The sequence below is a fragment of the Propithecus coquereli genome, unplaced genomic scaffold (genome assembly GCF_000956105.1).
Source record: "Propithecus coquereli isolate 6110/MARCELLA unplaced genomic scaffold, Pcoq_1.0 Scaffold122, whole genome shotgun sequence".
Taxonomy (NCBI): Eukaryota; Metazoa; Chordata; class Mammalia; order Primates; family Indriidae; genus Propithecus; species Propithecus coquereli.
This window is the reverse complement of record NW_012136303.1, coordinates 2675599-2693364: the sequence shown is the minus strand read 5'-3', so window position 1 is coordinate 2693364 and position 17766 is coordinate 2675599. Positions and strand designations below refer to the sequence as shown.

General features: G+C 39.6%; 1 protein-coding gene across 2 annotated transcripts in view; it reads left to right on the top strand.

The window, feature by feature from the left end:
* Window positions 1-17766, top strand: part of CBFA2T2 (core-binding factor, runt domain, alpha subunit 2; translocated to, 2) — a 41524-nt gene that overhangs the window by 17503 nt on the left and 6255 nt on the right. For both annotated transcript variants that reach the window (XM_012665754.1, XM_012665755.1), the window contains 6 exons: window positions 3455-3636; window positions 5085-5338; window positions 8438-8523; window positions 9672-9867; window positions 14365-14433; window positions 17353-17543. In XM_012665754.1, coding sequence (XP_012521208.1) covers window positions 3455-3636; window positions 5085-5338; window positions 8438-8523; window positions 9672-9867; window positions 14365-14433; window positions 17353-17543 — 978 coding nt within the window. The remainder of the gene's footprint in view (window positions 1-3454; window positions 3637-5084; window positions 5339-8437; window positions 8524-9671; window positions 9868-14364; window positions 14434-17352; window positions 17544-17766) is intronic.

Sequence of the window (17766 nt, the reverse complement as noted above, 5' to 3'; positions counted from 1 at the left end):
TGAGCCACCGCGCCCAGCCCAAAAAGCTTTTTATTTTAAAATAATTTCATGCTCACAATAAGCCACAAAATGGTACAATAAAATTCCTGTATACGCTGAACTCACATTCTCCAAGTGTTAATATTTTGCCACATATCATTCTATTTTTTTCCTCAGAAATATTTGAGAACAAACTGCAGATATTATACATCTAAGCATGTTAATACATTTATCAAATCAGGAACTTAACATTCATACAACACTATTATCTTACCTATAGACCTTATTCATGTTTCACCAAGTGTGCCACTAATGTCTTTTTACAGCAAAAGAAAAACTTGGGGGGCGAAGGGTGGTCCTGGATCTAATTCAAGATCACCTGTTGCATTTAGTTGTCGTGTCTCTTTAGTCTACTCTAATCTGAAACAATTTCTCATCTTTTCGTGGTCTTGACATTTTTGAAGAGTATAGGATAGTTACTTTATAGAATGTACCTTGATTTGGGTTTTTTCTGATGCTTTGTCATGATTAGAATCAGGTAATGCATTTTAAGCAGGAATAGCAGGTAAGTGGTATCACTTCATGCATGCTATCAGGAGGAAAAGATTTTAATTAGTCCCGTCACTGAAACTATTTGATCTCTTGGTAAAGGCAGTATCTGCCCACTTTCCCAGTGTAAAGTTACTCTTTCTCCTGTAAAACAATAATTTTCAAAAATGGGTAACATTATGACTCATACAGATAAAAAAATGAACACTGTCAAAGATTTGATTCAACTCACGGTTATTGAGAGAATCAATAGGATGTTACAACAAGGGCAAAGGAGAATCTAAAGAACAGACATATTATAGATCAGAATTACTGATATAACTGAACACAAGCGAAACTAGCATTTTCTACACCGGGCAAAGAAGTCAGTTGAACCTCTACTGGGCATAATTTATGGATCCATACATAACTGTTATTTTACGTTGCTATCAGTTATCTATAAGTCACATCCCACATCATTTAGCAGACAGGAAAATTTTTTTAAAAAATAATAAATAAAATAGCTCAATGGCATTGAGTCAGATACTAGTGTGTTGGAGACCAGGTTGGGCAAACTATGACCCAAATCCAACCCACCACATGATTTTTTGTACCATGGCTAAAAATGGTTTTTACAGAGGGACATTTGCAGTCAATTTGGTGACAGGGAATACTACCTTGAACCTCACTTAAACTAAATGTTATTTATCTCCTCTTCCCACCCTGAACAAAGAATTCCATTCTTTTCATTAGTGGTAGATTAATATTACCAAAAAAACCACAACTATACTCAGTTGTTACTGTATTAATGTTATCAATATAATATTTATGGAAATTTATTTTCTCTCTTTTTTATGAGTACCTGTATAATATTATTTATTTTACTTTAAGTCACAAAGCCTAAAATATTTACTGTCTGGCCAAATAAATATGCTCCTTTCACTTTCTTTTACCTTACTTTCATTTCCTAAGCAAATATAATAGCATCAGAAAGATACTATTATCTTACTAAAGTGCAGATACCCGGGTTTTTTTTTTTTTTTTTTTGAGACAGAGTCTCACTCTGTTGCCCGGGCTAGAGTGCCGTGGCATGGCATCAGCCTAGCTTACAGCAACCTCAAACTCCTGTGCTCAACTAATCCTTCTGCCTCAGCCTCCCAAGCAGCTGGGACTACAGGCATGCGCCACCATGCCCAGCTACTTTTTTCTATTTTTAGTTGTTTGGCTAATTTCTTTCTATATTTAGTTGAGACGGGGTCTCACTCTTGCTCAGGCTGGTCTCGAATTCCTGACCTCAAGCCATCCTCCCGCCTCGGCCTCCCAGAGTGCTATGATTACAGGCGTGAGCCACCGCGCCCGGCCCAGATACCAGTTTTTAAAATTTAAAAACTTTTAAATTGGCACACATCAGACATATAGGAAAATGCATAGGTCTAAGGTGCGTAGCCTGTATTGTGGCTTTTTTCTAATAGCATTGAAGCCTCAGCTGCTCCAAGCAGTCTGTGGCTCCTTTTTCAGCCCTGAAACAGCTATGCTAGTTCTATCTTGGTCTCCTTTCTTCATGTTAGAGCCAGTAGACAATTATTTCCCCAAGACTCCCAAATCATGAAAGATTTGTGTTAATAGGAAATAATTAGCATCTTTTTTATTCATCAAAGGACACATGTCACAAATGTAAAGATCTGTCATGGTATTTTTTTCAATTAAGTTTTTACAGTTGAAATAATATTGAAGTTATAGAACAGACTTAAAAAGTGTTTTATATCATCAAATTTCCTGTTCTTAGCTATGTTATTTTGGAAAACAGCATGAGGTAGGTTGTTATGGCAGCTTGTTGGTTAGCATTTGGGGTTTTGTCAATTTATTTCTGCTTTAAAACCGTCCCTAATTATGGTGCCTGCTAAATTAACCCTCAGTGAAGGATGACTATTTACGTGGATTAAAATTCTCCGTTCACTTGCTTGTGTGTCCCTTGGGATAAAGGTTTCTATTAATGGTCTTAGCCTGAATTGTTTTTAAATTTGGTGAGAAAAATGTAATTCTTATTTTACATTTTTCTGATAAAACAAATATGGGGAAAGTAAAGTGTATATATGAAGGAATTAGAATTCTGAAGTTTAAAAGATGTATAGAGTTTTATGGCCTGGCATGGAGGCGTGCGCCTGTAGTCCCAGCTACTCAGGAGGATGAGGCAGGAGGATCACTTGAGCCTAGAAGTTTGGGGCTGCAGTGAGCTATGTTGATGCCACTGCTCTCTAGCTGGGGCAACAAAGCAAGAACCTCTCTCAAATAAAAAAAAAAAAAGATGTATAGGGTTTTAAATATGATTCCCCATTATAGGTTTTTTAAGTATGAGAGAAGGAAAAATGTCAGTACATAATTAATTATCCTTTTATATATTGCATTACCCACAGTACTCCTTTTCAAAACCCTGTGTTGCAGAATAATCATAGTTTCCAGAATTCTGTGGCAGCTCTCAGAGAGAACATGAAGGGTGGTTGAATAGTGCCATAGAGATGGGTTGGAATTCAGAAGAGAGAAACCAGGGCTTGTAATGATAGAAGAAAAGGTGAATTCCTCCTTTTCGTATGTAGGCAGTAATGATTCTCTAACTGTCCAAAGTCTTCAAAAATGTATGTTTTTAAATAATCATGTTCAACAAAACCTTTATTGAACTTTGGCTTGGTACTGGGCCGTAAAGGTAAATATGGCACAGTTTCTTCCTTAAGAGGATTTACATCTGGTTGGGGAAAAAGACAAGTCAACCAGTAATTCGAATACAGTATAATCGATGCCACTGTACTCATAGAAGCAGCATGTGAAAATCATACTGACAAGGAGAGAAGGGCTTTTGTCTTTTTTATCATCTATTTTGTGAAAGCCTTTTAAGGTGCTGAGCCCTGTTGTGTAGGGCCCAACACTAGGAAAACTGCCTCTTCTTTTCAAGGCTAACCTGCCCCTGCTGCAGCGAGAACTGCTACACTGTGCTCGGGCAGCCAAGCAGACCCCATCCCAGTACCTGGCTCAGCACGAACACCTTCTGCTCAACACAAGCATCGCATCACCTGCTGACTCTTCCGAACTGCTCATGGAGGTACATGGAAACGGGAAGAGGCCCAGTCCAGAGAGGTGAGCAGAGAAGAGGTTTATTGTCCTTGCCTTTCTGGAACAACTCCGACCTTTCCCTTTGCTTGTGAAAGAAAGAATTTTATTGCTATGGTTGTAGACAGGTAATGTCTCAGACTTTCGAAGGTTATTTTCACATTATCCCAACAACAAGCAGTCATAAAAGTCTAAAATCTAGGAGTAGCTCCCAGACATGAGTATTTTTCAAAAACACTCCGGGTGACTCTACACACCCCTGGTGAGAAACTCTGCTCTAGAGCATTCTATGGGTCCACTGTTCCAAAAGCCTAAGAAATATAATCTGCCAAAGGCATTTTTTTCCTTTTTTTAAGGAGAATTTTTATTATTTTTATGTCGGAGGCATTTTTTCTAATTTGTAAACTGTTGAACAAATATAACAATTAATTACTAATACTTACCAATGAGTCACCTTTACTGAGATTATAATTCTATGAATTTATTCTTTAAAATTCAGTATGAGTGGCTACCAAAATATTCTATGGGTTATCATGGAAACTTTTTTTTTTTTTTTTATAGACAGAGTCTCGCTCTGTTGCCCGAGGTAGAGTACAGTGGTGTCATCATAGCTCACTGCAGTCTCAAATTCCTGGGCTCAAGTGATTCTCCTGCCTTAGCCTCCTGAGTAGGTGGGACTACAGGTATGCTCTACCATGCCTGGCTAATTTTTTCTGTTTTTAGTAGAGACTCTTGCTCAGCTGGTCTTGAACTCCTGACCTCAAGCAGTCCTCCTGCCTTGGCCTCCCAGAGTCCTAGGATTATAGGCATGAGCCACGATGCCCAGCCCTAATTTTTAAAAAAATTTTTTTGTAGAGACAAGGTCCCACTATGTTGCTCAGGCCGGTCAAACTTCTGGCCTCAAACAACTCTCCTGCCTCGGCCTTCCAAAGTGCTAGGATTACAGGCATGAGCCACTGGGCAGGCCTAGAAACAATATTTTAACAACAGTAGAAAACTTGTTACAGTTTTGAAGCTGAATGACTGAAAAGCTTACCAAGTCATAAGTGGATTAGTTATGTGAGCCTTTTTTCTCCCATGTAGAGAATTGTGTCTTTCTGATAACTCACCTCCATGGTAACAAATTTGATCTTAAAACATTCCAAAATATACTTGAACCCGTAATTCTTAATATTCCTATTACATGGGAAAATGTCATCTCCTTAGTCTCTCCTTTGCTTCATGAGGGTTAGATATTTCTGTGTAGTTTTGGATGGATTTGACCCTTCTTTTCATGCTGGAATAAATCAACAATTTACATGATGTGCCTGGCCCTTGAAGACAATTCCCTTCACGCTTCATGTCATGCCTTTCCATACAGTCATCCTATTTATGATAGTGCGTAACATAATATGTAACACAATGTAGGTGTACAGGAAATGTTTGCATGAACACTTGTTGACAAGCTCACATGTGCACTTCTGGTTCCTCTACAGGAGAGAAGAGAATAGTTTTGAAAGAGATACAATTGCTCCTGAGCCTCCTGCCAAGAGAGTGTGTACCATTAGCCCTGCTCCCCGGCATAGTCCTGCTCTCACTGTACCCCTCATGAATCCTGGGGGCCAGTTCCATCCTACTCCTCCACCTCTTCAGCATTACACCTTAGAAGATATTGCAACTTCACACCTGTATCGGGAACCCAACAAGGTGCTAGAACATCGAGAAGTTCGTGATAGGCACCACAATCTTAGTAAGTGACGTAAGCAGCATGATAATGATTTGAATTCAGACAGAGTTCTTGGATTTCTTTCCTACTCAGTGATAAAGTCAAATAATATCATCATTGCTTTTTCCCACTGATTAGATAAAACAATATTATATATAAAAAAGAATATTAGAGTTATAGTTGACTTCATTTAATATTGATCTCACTTTATACTTTGTTGATATCATCATATGATAGAAGTAGGATTGCTATCAAGAGGGAACTTTGGATAAAGTAAAATCAACTTGAGAAAAATAGCAAGATTAATGCAATGATAAGTGGAGATTAAAACTGAACAAATTCTAGGGATAAACTGGCATAAAGAATAAAGAGGGGCCAGGCGCGGTGTCTCACGCCTGTAATCCTAGCTCTCTGGGAGGCCGAGGCGGGCGGATTGTTTGAGCTCAGGAGTTCGAGACTAGCCTGAGCAAGAGCGAGACCCCGTCTCTACTAAAAATAGAAAGAAATTAATTGGAAAAACTAAAAATATATAGAAAAAATTAGCCGGGCATGGTGGCGCATGCCTGTAGTCCCAGCTACTCGTGAGGCTGAGGCAGGAGGATCGCTTGAGCCCAGGAGTTTGAGGTTGCTGTGAGCTAGGATGACGCCACGGCACTCACTCTAGCCCAGGCAACACAGTGAGACTCTGTCTCAAAAAAAAAAAAAAGAATTAAGAGTTATCACTTATTCTCAAATCGTTCAGAAAAAAATAGAGAATGAAAAAGCAAATGAGATAAAATAATAACATTTGGGAAAGCCCTGTGAAGGGTTTGTGAGTTTTCTTTGTACTATTCTTGCAATTTCTATAAGTCTGAATTTATTTAAGAATAAAAGTTTTTAAAATTAAAGCAAGAAAGATGCAAAATAATGTAGTCTTAGAGGTGAAAGTATATGCACGGACATTTAGGTCAGGAGTTGAGGCATATCTAAATTTAAATCTTGGCTCTGTGTCCTAACTAGCTGTGTGATCTCATGCAAGTTGCTTAGGGTCTCTGAGCCTCAGAATATAATTCCTCAAATGGAGATAACACCACCACCTGGGCTGGGTTGTTACATTTGGAATGCTTCGCACATGGCCCCTCAGAGACCATTAAATTTAGGAAGAAACAAACATACAAAAAATCCTAACAAATCTCACCCGAGATCAATTTTGGACAGAGCTTTTTGTCATGTACTCATACAAGTTCACTGCAGAAGGTTTTTTTGGAGTTTAACTGCTAAGTATCTGTCAGGGCAGAGAACCAAAGACATACCAGCTTCCAGGGTTTCTCCTACATTTCAGTTTGTGGGGTACCTTGTAGAGTAAGAAATTGTAAAACATTTGCCCCTCTCTTCTTCTGACTTCAGCTCACTAGCATTGTTCAGAGGCTTGGACCACAGTAGGGCCCCTGGCTTCATGCAGTGGTGGCTGAATGGTGAAGTCTGTGGCAGCTATGGTGTTCTCAGCATCATTACTCAGTCTTAGCTACCACTCAGATTGTGTTGTACTTACATTGTCTCATTTAGTCCTCACAGAAGTTCCAGGCAATTGTTACCCCTCTTTACAGATAGCGAGTAGGTGGTGAGACAAGATTCAGATCTCAGTTGTCTGATGCCCCAGGCTTCGGTGCACTGGCAGTACGTTATGCTTATATTTGTGTCCAATCCCTGTTCCTTCAATGCCTCTCTTTTCATCTGTTAAAACACTAGACTTTTTATTGTTTTCTTTTATATTCATACCTATTTTTTGCCAGTTTGATTTGCAAAAGAAATATGCTAACAACTAGCTATAACTGCCTTTTTAAAATTGTCGACTTGATTGATTGATTGATTAGAGATGGGGTTTCACTAAGTTGCCCAAGGCTGGACTTGAACTCCTTGGCTCAAGCAATCCTCCTGTCTCAGCCTCCTTAGTAGCTGGGACTATAGGCACATGCCACCACACCTGGTTCTTATAATTGCATTTTTTGCCACATTTTACTTGTATTTCTACAATTTTAGAAAAAAAAATTTTTTTTTCCATCTTGAAGCATTCTTCAACCAATCATCTACCTTGATGGTTCTTTTAGGTTCAACCATTTGTTTTCCAGGCTCATTACAGATTCCTTAATTTTCACCAGTCCTGTTTGAAAACACATGCCCTAGTACGGTGGTACTCAGCTGTTACCAAGCCATTCATCACCACGTCCTTTAAACAAATATATTATACCACGGCCTTTACTCTCCTACAATGAAATTTAGATGTACTATAACCTATCTTAGATCCATAATTTTAGGACCAATACTCTATCCTAACTGAATATTTAAGAAAGTATCTTATAATAAAATGTGTTAGTGCTCAGGCATGACTACATTAGAAGATATAATGAAATAAGCAGGTTCTTGCCCTGATACAGAATCACTATGAATACAATACCTGTAAATTCAGACTGATAACAGGGGTGTTGTTTTAATGATTCAAAGACTATATCAGCAGTGTTACCATAGGTGACACTAGTTTTTCAAAACAGTTGACAACTCTTGATTCGGTATACTCTTGATTCATATAGTCATTGCATTCCTGGATATTTCAGTATATATCAAAACCATGCCCCCAAAAATACTATTGGTAATACTAAGGCTGTTTCCAAGTAGTTGTACCAGTATACACTCTATTTTTGGTGGTTAAGTATTTATATTGCACCACATCCTTGATAACACTTAGTATTATCTGATGTTTTAATTTCTTCTAATGTGTTAAATGTAAAATGCCATCTCATTGAAGTTTTTATTGCATTGCCTGACTACTTATCAGTTTGAGTATCTTTTTAGATGTTAATGGATCATATATAGTTTCTTATCTATGAGATATCTGTTTGTTTCTTTTGCCTTTTTTTATTTTGGGCTATTTGTCTTTCATAATTGATTTATTAGCGTTCTTTACATAATCTGAATAATGATATTTTGTTGGGTATATGTCATTTTGTCAGTCCCACACCTGATTATGAATCATTGTCTTAGTAGCGTGTTCAAGGTTCTTACAAATGCGTGTGTATTTACTTTGTAGAATTTGGTACTACTGTATTCTTCCCACTATCTTCATATTTAATCTCTAATCTCTAATAGATCTAAATGGAAGCTATCAAGATGATTTGGTAGACCACCGTTTGACAGAAAGGGAATGGGCTGATGAATGGAAACATCTTGACCATGTAAGAACCTTACAGTGTATAATTTTCCCACCTATTGCTTTTGGTTCTTAATGCTATCAATAATTAATGGAGCATGTGTGCTTGAAGTGAGTATAACCAGACATAATATCCTTTGCTTTTAATAAAAGCTGGTTTATCTGCTACTCCCTCAGCTACAGAGCTAGAGAGTCACTCCCAAATCTTTGTGGCAGGATGATCACTTCAGTTCACAAACCAAGTAAAGCCATGTAGCATAATGGTTAAAAGCATAGCTGGGTACAATGGCATGTGCCTGACGTTCAGCTATTCAGAAGGCCTGAGGCAGGAGGATCACTTGAGCACAGGAGCCAGACTGGGCAACATAGCAAGGCCTTGTCTCTAAAAAATAAAAATCAAAACAAAACAAAAAACCTCACAGGTTTGTGAGTTCAAGTCCCAGCTTTGCTACTTCCTATCTTTGTGAGCTAGGCAAGTTACTCTTTTAGCCTTAATTTTTATGTCTTTTAATGCTGCATTATTTGAAATCACAGGAGGGCTATAATAATATATAAGGTGCTTATCACAGTGCCTGGTACATAGGACATGTTAAATACATGTTTTCCTCCAAATACAAGTGAGAATTAGTGCACTGGTACAGAATGTAAGCCTGAGTTCTCTCCCCCATTGGAAGAGAGAGTTTCCCTTCTCTCTAAAAAAGGAAGAAAGGATGTTAGTGCCTGCTTGAAATTTACATGCAATAGCTTTTCCTTCTTGAGTGACAGTTGTCCCTGGTTCTTACTTCTCTCGTTGAATTCTTATAAAAATCTCTAGCTTTATCAGATGACTTAGTGTATTTAGACAGAGAGTTACTGTAAGTTAACCAGTCTTTGATGGACCATGTTATGAGACTATATATGGCTGCTTCAACCTCAAAGAATCCAAAAAGCCTTATTTTAAATAAAAAAATGAATTAATTATCTGCTGGATTATAAGGACCAAAACAAAAAAAGAAAGAAAGAAAAAAAAATTGATAACTGTGTGTGTATTTCAAAAGAAGCTATAATAAAGGCTTTTAAATGTAAAATACTTGAACCTTAATTTTTTATATTGTGTTTACCTGTCCTTGATTTTCAATGTTCGTTGTTTGAATTTCCTCATCTCATCTCTGCCTGACGTCCTGTCTGGCTCAGGCCCTGAATTGCATTATGGAAATGGTAGAGAAAACACGGCGCTCCATGGCAGTTCTGCGGCGCTGTCAGGAATCTGATCGTGAAGAGCTCAACTACTGGAAGAGACGATATAATGAAAACACAGAGATGAGGAAAACAGGGACCGAGTTGGTCTCCAGGCAGCACAGCCCTGGGACTGCAGATTCTCTCAGCAATGGTAAGGGGAGAGTCTGAAGGGAACCTAGAATAAACATCAGCCTTAGGACTCCACCTAATATGGTAAGGAAGGCTTTTTCTATTTTACTTTAAAGGAAGATGGTGCTAGATTGTGGAGTTAGGGAGACTCGTGTGATTATGGAAAGTAAATGAGAAAATATGTGAGGCACTCAGTACTGGGCATGTTCAAGAAATGTTAATTCTCCCTCGCAGAGAATGGGAAAATATGTGAATTTGTTCTTTCTTTAACTCTCTCTGCGTATTTATGTGCTGGGTGATAATCAAAGAGTGGTTGTTAAATTCAGCCTGGCTAAATGTCCTAGGAGACACTGTAGTGTCATCACTTCGATTCCTCACAGCAGCCTTGAAAGTGTTCAGCTCACCTTCCTTCCTCTTTTCCCCACCTCCATCCGGGAAAGTACCACTTATCAACCACGGCTGGGTGGCCGCAACAAAAGCTTTTACTGTGCCAAACTGAGTTGTACCATCTTGCCTTTTCCCAGCCTAAAGCAGCAGAGACAAGAGCAGCTCTTCTCTCGATTCAGAGTACATCCAGGAAGCCACAGTTATTCCCCCAAAAATGTTCCATCACATTCACCCAACAACTGAAGAGGTGCCCTATCAAAGGCTCAGCTGATTGACAGGCCATCTGTGATCTGACTCTTTCCCCAACCACCCACTCTAAGTTCCCAAATGTTCACCAGGGAGAACAAATCTCTTCTTATGACAGACCTAGCATGTTCCACATAAAAGATAGCTGTTAGTTTCAAAGAGACTACAAAAAAAAAAAAATTGAGGCAAAGTCAGAATTACTGTAGTATGTCCAGACGTTGGTAGCTAAGGGATCCCACTCTGCCACCCCACCCATAGCAATAGCTCTTGAGTCAGCCAGAGATTAGCACCATTATGTTGCATATCTAGCACAGCAAGACATCAAAGAATACTTCTAGTATGATTCCTTTCACAAAACCTTGAAAAACAGACGATGCTAATCCTCTGGTCTCCCTCACCATCTGAACCCTTACAAATATTCCTTGTAACAACTTGCAGAAACCTACCTAAAGTTCACCATCCAAACAACATACCTTCTGTTGATGAGTCTGCATGTGTGCAGGTGAGAAGGCATAGAGTACAGAGTGAGCTATAAATCACAAGCCAGCTGTTTTTCAGCCAGGATTGCAGGTCTAGATGTCATTTAAACATTGCTGTGCATTACCATTACTCATCTTTCTCACCTTTGCTTGAGGGCTTAGCTGGGATGACCATATGTTCTGATCTGCCTGGGACAGTCCCAGTTTAGGCCTGTATCTTGTCATAATTACTACTACAACCTCCCTTACTCTCAAATGAGAACAATTTGGATGATAAATTGTACTGTCACTCTAGGTTTAGCTCTTTATGAACCCCCTTTATTTCCTTCTGTCAGGGTTCTGAGGGCACTGTCAACCTGTCTGATTTAAACAGTATCTTTTAGTATCATTATTTATACATGTTATTATGTACATTTATCTCATGTTCTTTTTTATATAGTACATGTCTGTTTTAGTATAGAACAAAAGTATAATTCATATCCTAAACAAGTATACTATTCAAAATGTGAACCAAAGCTATTCCAAAAACTGTTACTGGTCTGTGATGCTATGAGGAGCTTATACCAGGATATATTGGACACTGTTCACTTCACCAAGAAAGTCTTCCTATGAAAAGAGTCAGCCAAACTAAACAGTATTCTTAAGAGACATGGTTGTTTTGCATTCTGATAGTTTCTTTTCATGGACCAGTAACAGCACTTTTGAGTACTGTTGTTCTATATTGAGCAGTATTCTTGGGAATAACAAACAAGCAAATTCCCACCAGTGACTTTTAAATAATTAAGTAATTAATGTTTTTAAAGTCTTGCATTATACAGAAACCCCAGGGGGATTGTTATTTAAGTATTTAATATTTAAATGTTTTGGTAATTTTAGAGAGAAATTTATTAGAGTCTTTGGATGGCATTATTACTTTTCCTATTTAAAATAATGCAGTACAGGTTTCCCCTCTCCGAACATTTGTGATTCACAGTACTTTCAGGAACAGATTTTTTTGGACAATAAGGAATATATTCAGGTTCTTTATTTCAGGATGCATAAATAAGTGTGAAAACCATAAGGAAAAATGAGAAAATGCTTATCACAGAGTCAGGAGAATGGTTTCCTCTGGGGGTGTGGGTAGTGATTGCAGAGGTAGTGTACTCTAGTCATCTTTTTCAGCTATTCTCAGGACAGGCTTGCCAGTCTGGCTCCAAACTGAACATTGCTCTGGCTTACCACTGCTTACCGCTTGCGAGTTGGGGGTTGCTGTAGTGTTCTTTCTTGAACTGGGGTTTATGGGCATTTAATTCATACTTTTTCATTAAATTGTTATTAATATTTTTATGAACTATATTTTATAATTAAAAATTTTTTTTAAATGGAAAGAAACTTTCTCAAGCTATCAGTTTATTCTCAGAATAAGAGTCAACCTGGGTGTTTACTACAAATAAACATTCCAGGCCCTTCCATGGAGGTTATGATTCTGGGATGCAAGAGTCTAAATATATGTTTAATGAGTCCAATAAGCAGCAAAGTTTGGGAAAACTGCCTCTAGTTAAGCCCACAGCGATGGGCCCCGTTCACTGTCGTGGGGCTTCCAGGGAGCTTTTTAGTAGTATGTGTTAGCGGTTAAGGGTGACCAAATTTTAGAGGTAAGCCTTTAATATTACAGGTGGAGACCAAAATAAAGAAAAAGAAATGGGGCACAGTGGCTCATGCATGTAATCCCAACACTTTAGGAGGCTTGGAGATGGGAAGATCGCTTAAGGCTGGGAGTTTGAGACCAGCCTGGGCAACAAATGAGACCCTCTCTCAACTACAAAAAAAAAAAAAATTAACAGGGCATGGTGGTGCCTGCCCGTAGCAGCTACTTGGGAGGCTTGGGCCCAGGAGTTTGAGGTTACGGCGAGCTATTACCACGCTACTGCACTCCAGCTCGCGTGACAGAGCGAGACCTTGTCTGTTTAAGAAATAAAAATAACAATAAATGGAAGTTAACAGGAGCTCTTCAAGGAAAAGAAAACTTCCAAAAATAGAGTTAATATCCCTGGAAAGAAAAAGATAAGAAAAAGAAAATCTACCCAAGTCATATGTCTATCTAAATCATGAGTTTCAAAAAGAGTGAATAAAACAATCAGAGAAGATGAAATAGTTACTGGAATAAATTCTAAAAAATTGCCAAGAACTGAAAGACAGTTCCAGGTTGAACCACTCTACCAAGTAGACAGAACAGTGAAAGAAACAGACTTAATCAAGTTATCATCATTGAAAGTTAGAAGACAATTCTGAAGGAAAGTTATTTTAATTTAGGATTCTGTACTTAACCAAAACAATTAAGTATTAGATTAATGAACCACAATTTTTTGAAAAATGTACTTCCCACTTACCCTTTCTCATGATGTCTACAGAGGATATGCCTCAATACATGGAAGTAAACCAGAAGGTAGGAGATACGGACTGAGATGCAACATAAGAAAGGAAGAATAAGGTAATCCTAGGACGTGAGGGAGCACCCCAAGCAGCAGTGGTAGAGCAAGCCTAGAAAGCACCCAGTTCACACTGCAATAGCTCAGAAGCTTGTTGGAGATTTCTTTAAGAAAATGAAATTTATATTAGCCGAGCACGGTGGCTCACTCCTATAATCCTGGCACTCTAGGAGGCCAAGGTGGGAGGACTGCTTGAGCTCGGGAGTTCAAGACCAGCCTGAGCAAGAGCGAGACCCCGTCTCTACTAAAAATAGAAAAATTAACCGGGCGTCGTGGTGTGTGCCTGTAGTCCCAGCTACTCAGGAAGCTAAGGCAGGAGGACCCCTTGAGCCCAGCCAGGAGTTTGAGGTTGTAGTGAGTTATGATGACACCACTGTACTCTAGCCCCAGCAACAGAGCAAGACTCTGTCTCAAAAAAGAAAAAAAAAATACCTTAAATACACGTACATGTTTTTAGGGGAAAAAATTAGATAAAAAGAAAGTAAAAAGATAAGAAGAAAGTGAAGATCACTTTTAATCTTACTACCTTGAAATACTGTTAATATTTGATGCAGGTTTGTGTTTTAAAACTAAAAATTAAGTGTACTATTTTAATCTGATTTTAGCCCTATCAGAATTTTTTTTCAATATTTTTTATTTTTAGAGACAGGGCCTTACTCTGTTGCTCAGGCTAGAGTGCAGTGGCACGACCACAGCTCACTGCAGCTTCGAACTCCTGGGCTCAGGTGATCCTCCTCCTACCTCACTGGTATCTTCACAGCCTCCCACTTTGGTGCTAGGATTACAGGCATGAGCCATGATGCCCGGCCCAGAAATGAATATACATGTTTGAGTCTTTCTAATTGGTGAATGAGAAGTTTGAGAAAACTTGTTTCATAAAAATAAAACTGCTGATTGTAGACAACTTCTGACCCTATACTGTTTCTCTTTCTTCTGCAGATTCTCAGAGGGAATTCAGTAGTAGGCCAGGTACAGGATACGTACCTGTGGAGTTTTGGAAAAAAACGGGTATGTGTTTGACTGCTCTTTGGTTGCACATACTCACTAATTTGTGTGAGCAGGGAACACGAATTTAGGGGAGAGGTGGTTAACTGGGTCCTTTGGTTGTCTAATAACTTACTCGGCATGGAGCCCTAGGCTCCTGCCTCTCCCCCTCGGGCTTGTCCCACATGTCTCCTGGACTGCCTGTTGTGTTATTTTGCAGGTCAGGAGTTTGGAATGGCTCCCTCTAGTCCCTTTCATGCCCTTCTATTGGGTCACACTGAGGCATTAAGTACCTATTGACATGCTCTGATTCTGGGCCTGTGGCTGAGTTCATTTTGCCTGATCTCACTAGCATCTACACAGACTGTGTTCACACTGCTACCAATCTGCTCTTGGCATAGCTTTGCAATCCCTCTGCTCTTCCTTTCACCTTCACTGTGACTAGCTCAGTCCAGACTGTTCTTGGTAGATCTCCTTTTCTATAAGAATAAAGGAGGGTGGGGACTACCTGTTCTGGTAAGATAGGGGATGAAACTAACCTCACGTCATTCATGTCAGCCTTATCCAAATACTAGCCTGCTGTACCTTCTTGACTTCCCTTCCCAGTGACTTTTTTTTAAAGTCCAATATGATTTTTGGTTTTATTCCTAAGATAAAAATTCTGTAAAAAATTTAATAACTGTATTCCTAAGGACTCTTTCAAGAGCATCAGGACAATATTAAACAAATAGACAAAAAATATGAACAAATGATGCTATGAGAAATACAAATATTAAAAAAAAAAATAAGAAAACTACAAATAAACATATTGCAAAATGTTTTTCCTCAGTAGTAATCAGAAAAGTACAAGATTAAGCATCCCTGATAAATTAGCCCCCAGTTTAACAATCAGTTAATTGACCATTTTAGAAGACCTTGTTGATGATGCTAAATAAATTCATCAAAAGTTTATATAAGAAATTATTAAGTATTACCAATAGTGAGTGCCTACAGATTCTTGGAATTGTTCCTCACTTTTATGCTTTCAAATGGGCCAGACTTAAACGCAGATTTTTAAAGAAGCAACAGTATGTGTAAAGGTACTATTTTTAGTCTATTCTGGGAGCAAGGGAAAGGCAACCTGGAAAATGCCCAAACATCCATGAATGATTATGTTAATTTACAGTTGGATACCACAGCAAAATAGTATTATACCATTAAAAACAATTTGGGGCTGGGCATGGTGGCCCATGCCTGTAATCCTGGCACTCTGGGAGGCCAAGGTGGGAGGGTTGCTTCAGGTCAGGAGTTTGAGACCAGCCTGAACAAGAGCAAGACCCTGTCTCTACCGAAAATAGAAAAAATTAGCCAGGTGTGGTGGCATGTGCCTATGGTCCCAGCTACTTGGGACACTAAGGCAGGAGGATCGCTTGAACCCAGGAGTTTGAGGTTGCAGTGAAATATGATGATGTCATTGCATTAGCCCAAGCGACAAAGTGAGACCCTGTCTCAAAAAAAAAAAGCACTAGTGACTTTATTTACTTGGGAAGTAACTTTGGTTAACATAATTAAGAGCCCAACTTCGGTGTTGAACCGGCTAGATTTGAGTCCTTCCTCTGCTACAGTGTCGTCTGTGACCTTAGATGACCTCCATTAAGATAGTTAGCCAAACTGTGCTTCTTACTGATTTATCCATAAACTGAGAGGGTAAAATCTACCTGAGAACATCGTTATGTTGGCTCAATAAGAGACACTTGACACCCACCTGACATAAGAGGCTTATGAAGGGTAGCTATGGTGGGCCACAGTGGGCCTATGTGGACAACCAGAGTAAAGGAAACATGGAGTCCTTGGCCTTTGGGGTGAAGACTTTCTTTTCTTAAGGCTGGAGCAAAATGATAGAAAGTTGTAGCATGGCAGCCTAGAACATTCTGTTTAAACCTTCTTTGAGCCTGGGCCATGTGCAAGAGCCAGACTGTGAGGGCGTTTCCTCAGGCTTCTCGGTTGCTTGGTCTTACGGAGTCATGTGAGAGGTTATTCACATTGGGACTTCACATTCACATTCACATGCTCATTCTGCTGAAGTTCAAGTGCATGGAGTGTATTATTTGGGGTGTCCACCCAATGGAAACCAAGCAGGGCAGCGGTGATGGGAGGAAGTGATCAGGAACCAGGTGGGTTCATGTTCTAGAAACCCAGGACTCCTTGCAGTCTGCTCAAATCTGTGTCTTTAGCCCTTGTTTCACTAGCTGCCTCCTGGTCATTTACACTTGGATGTCCCGTAGGCACCTCATCATTCTCACTTGCCTCCACACCAGCTTTCTGCGTATTGCATGACTCTACCATTCTTCCCCTTTACCTCCACGTCCAGACCCTTCGATGCTAGCCATCTCCTGCCTCATCCCTTCCTCAGTGCCACTTCCTCATGCCTAAATCCAGAGTCTCTTCGTTGTCCCAGCCTCCCAGTTGCCATCCTTGTCTTCAATCTCTTCTCCTTACATAGAACCCCCTTAATGGAGTTCACATTTCCTTTAGGGAAAAAAAGGCCAAATTCCTTAGCGTGGCGTGCAAGACTTTCCAGAAACTCATTTCTACCCAAACACACTTTGTTGAACCTCCCTTGCCCCTTGTAGAGCTGACCATTCTTTTCCTTGGAACTCAGTCTCTTACACTACAATATGCGATGCATCTGAACCACATTTATCCTTGATCACAAGCACTTATGAGAGTGTGACCGTGTCTAGTCACCCGAGTATCCGCAGCCCTAGCGCAATGCCCACCTCCATCTACATACCCAGCCCATCCCCGCCTGGATGGACAAGCAAGTGTGGGTATCATGTGCTCTTCCCTGTGCATTTTTAGTAAACAGTGATGTTGTTTCCGCTCTACTCCCTCTTAGAAATGGTGTGGGGTGGGAGGGAAAAGATTTCTCGGCCAGTTGATTTTACTGTCACTTTCTTCTAGAAGAAGCTGTGAATAAGGTGAAAATTCAGGCCATGTCAGAAGTACAGAAGGCTGTCGCTGAAGCAGAACAGAAAGCCTTTGAAGTGATTGCAACAGAGAGAGCTCGAATGGAGCAAACCATAGCGGACGTCAAGCGGCAGGCGGCAGAGGATGCCTTCCTCGTCATAAACGAGCAAGAAGAGTCCACGGAGGTCAGAGCTCTGTTAGCCCTGGGGGTTGGGCTGGGCTGGGCTGGGGTGGGGCAGCTGGCATAGACCGTCCCCTCTTGAGGACTAGATGATTATAATTTTTATCTAGTTCCAGAAGTTTTGATTTTTACTCTGGGACTCTTTTTATACATCAAGATAGTAAATGATTATATTGTATTCTTATATGTATTGGCTCATATTGGTTTAAATTTTGAAGACTCACCCT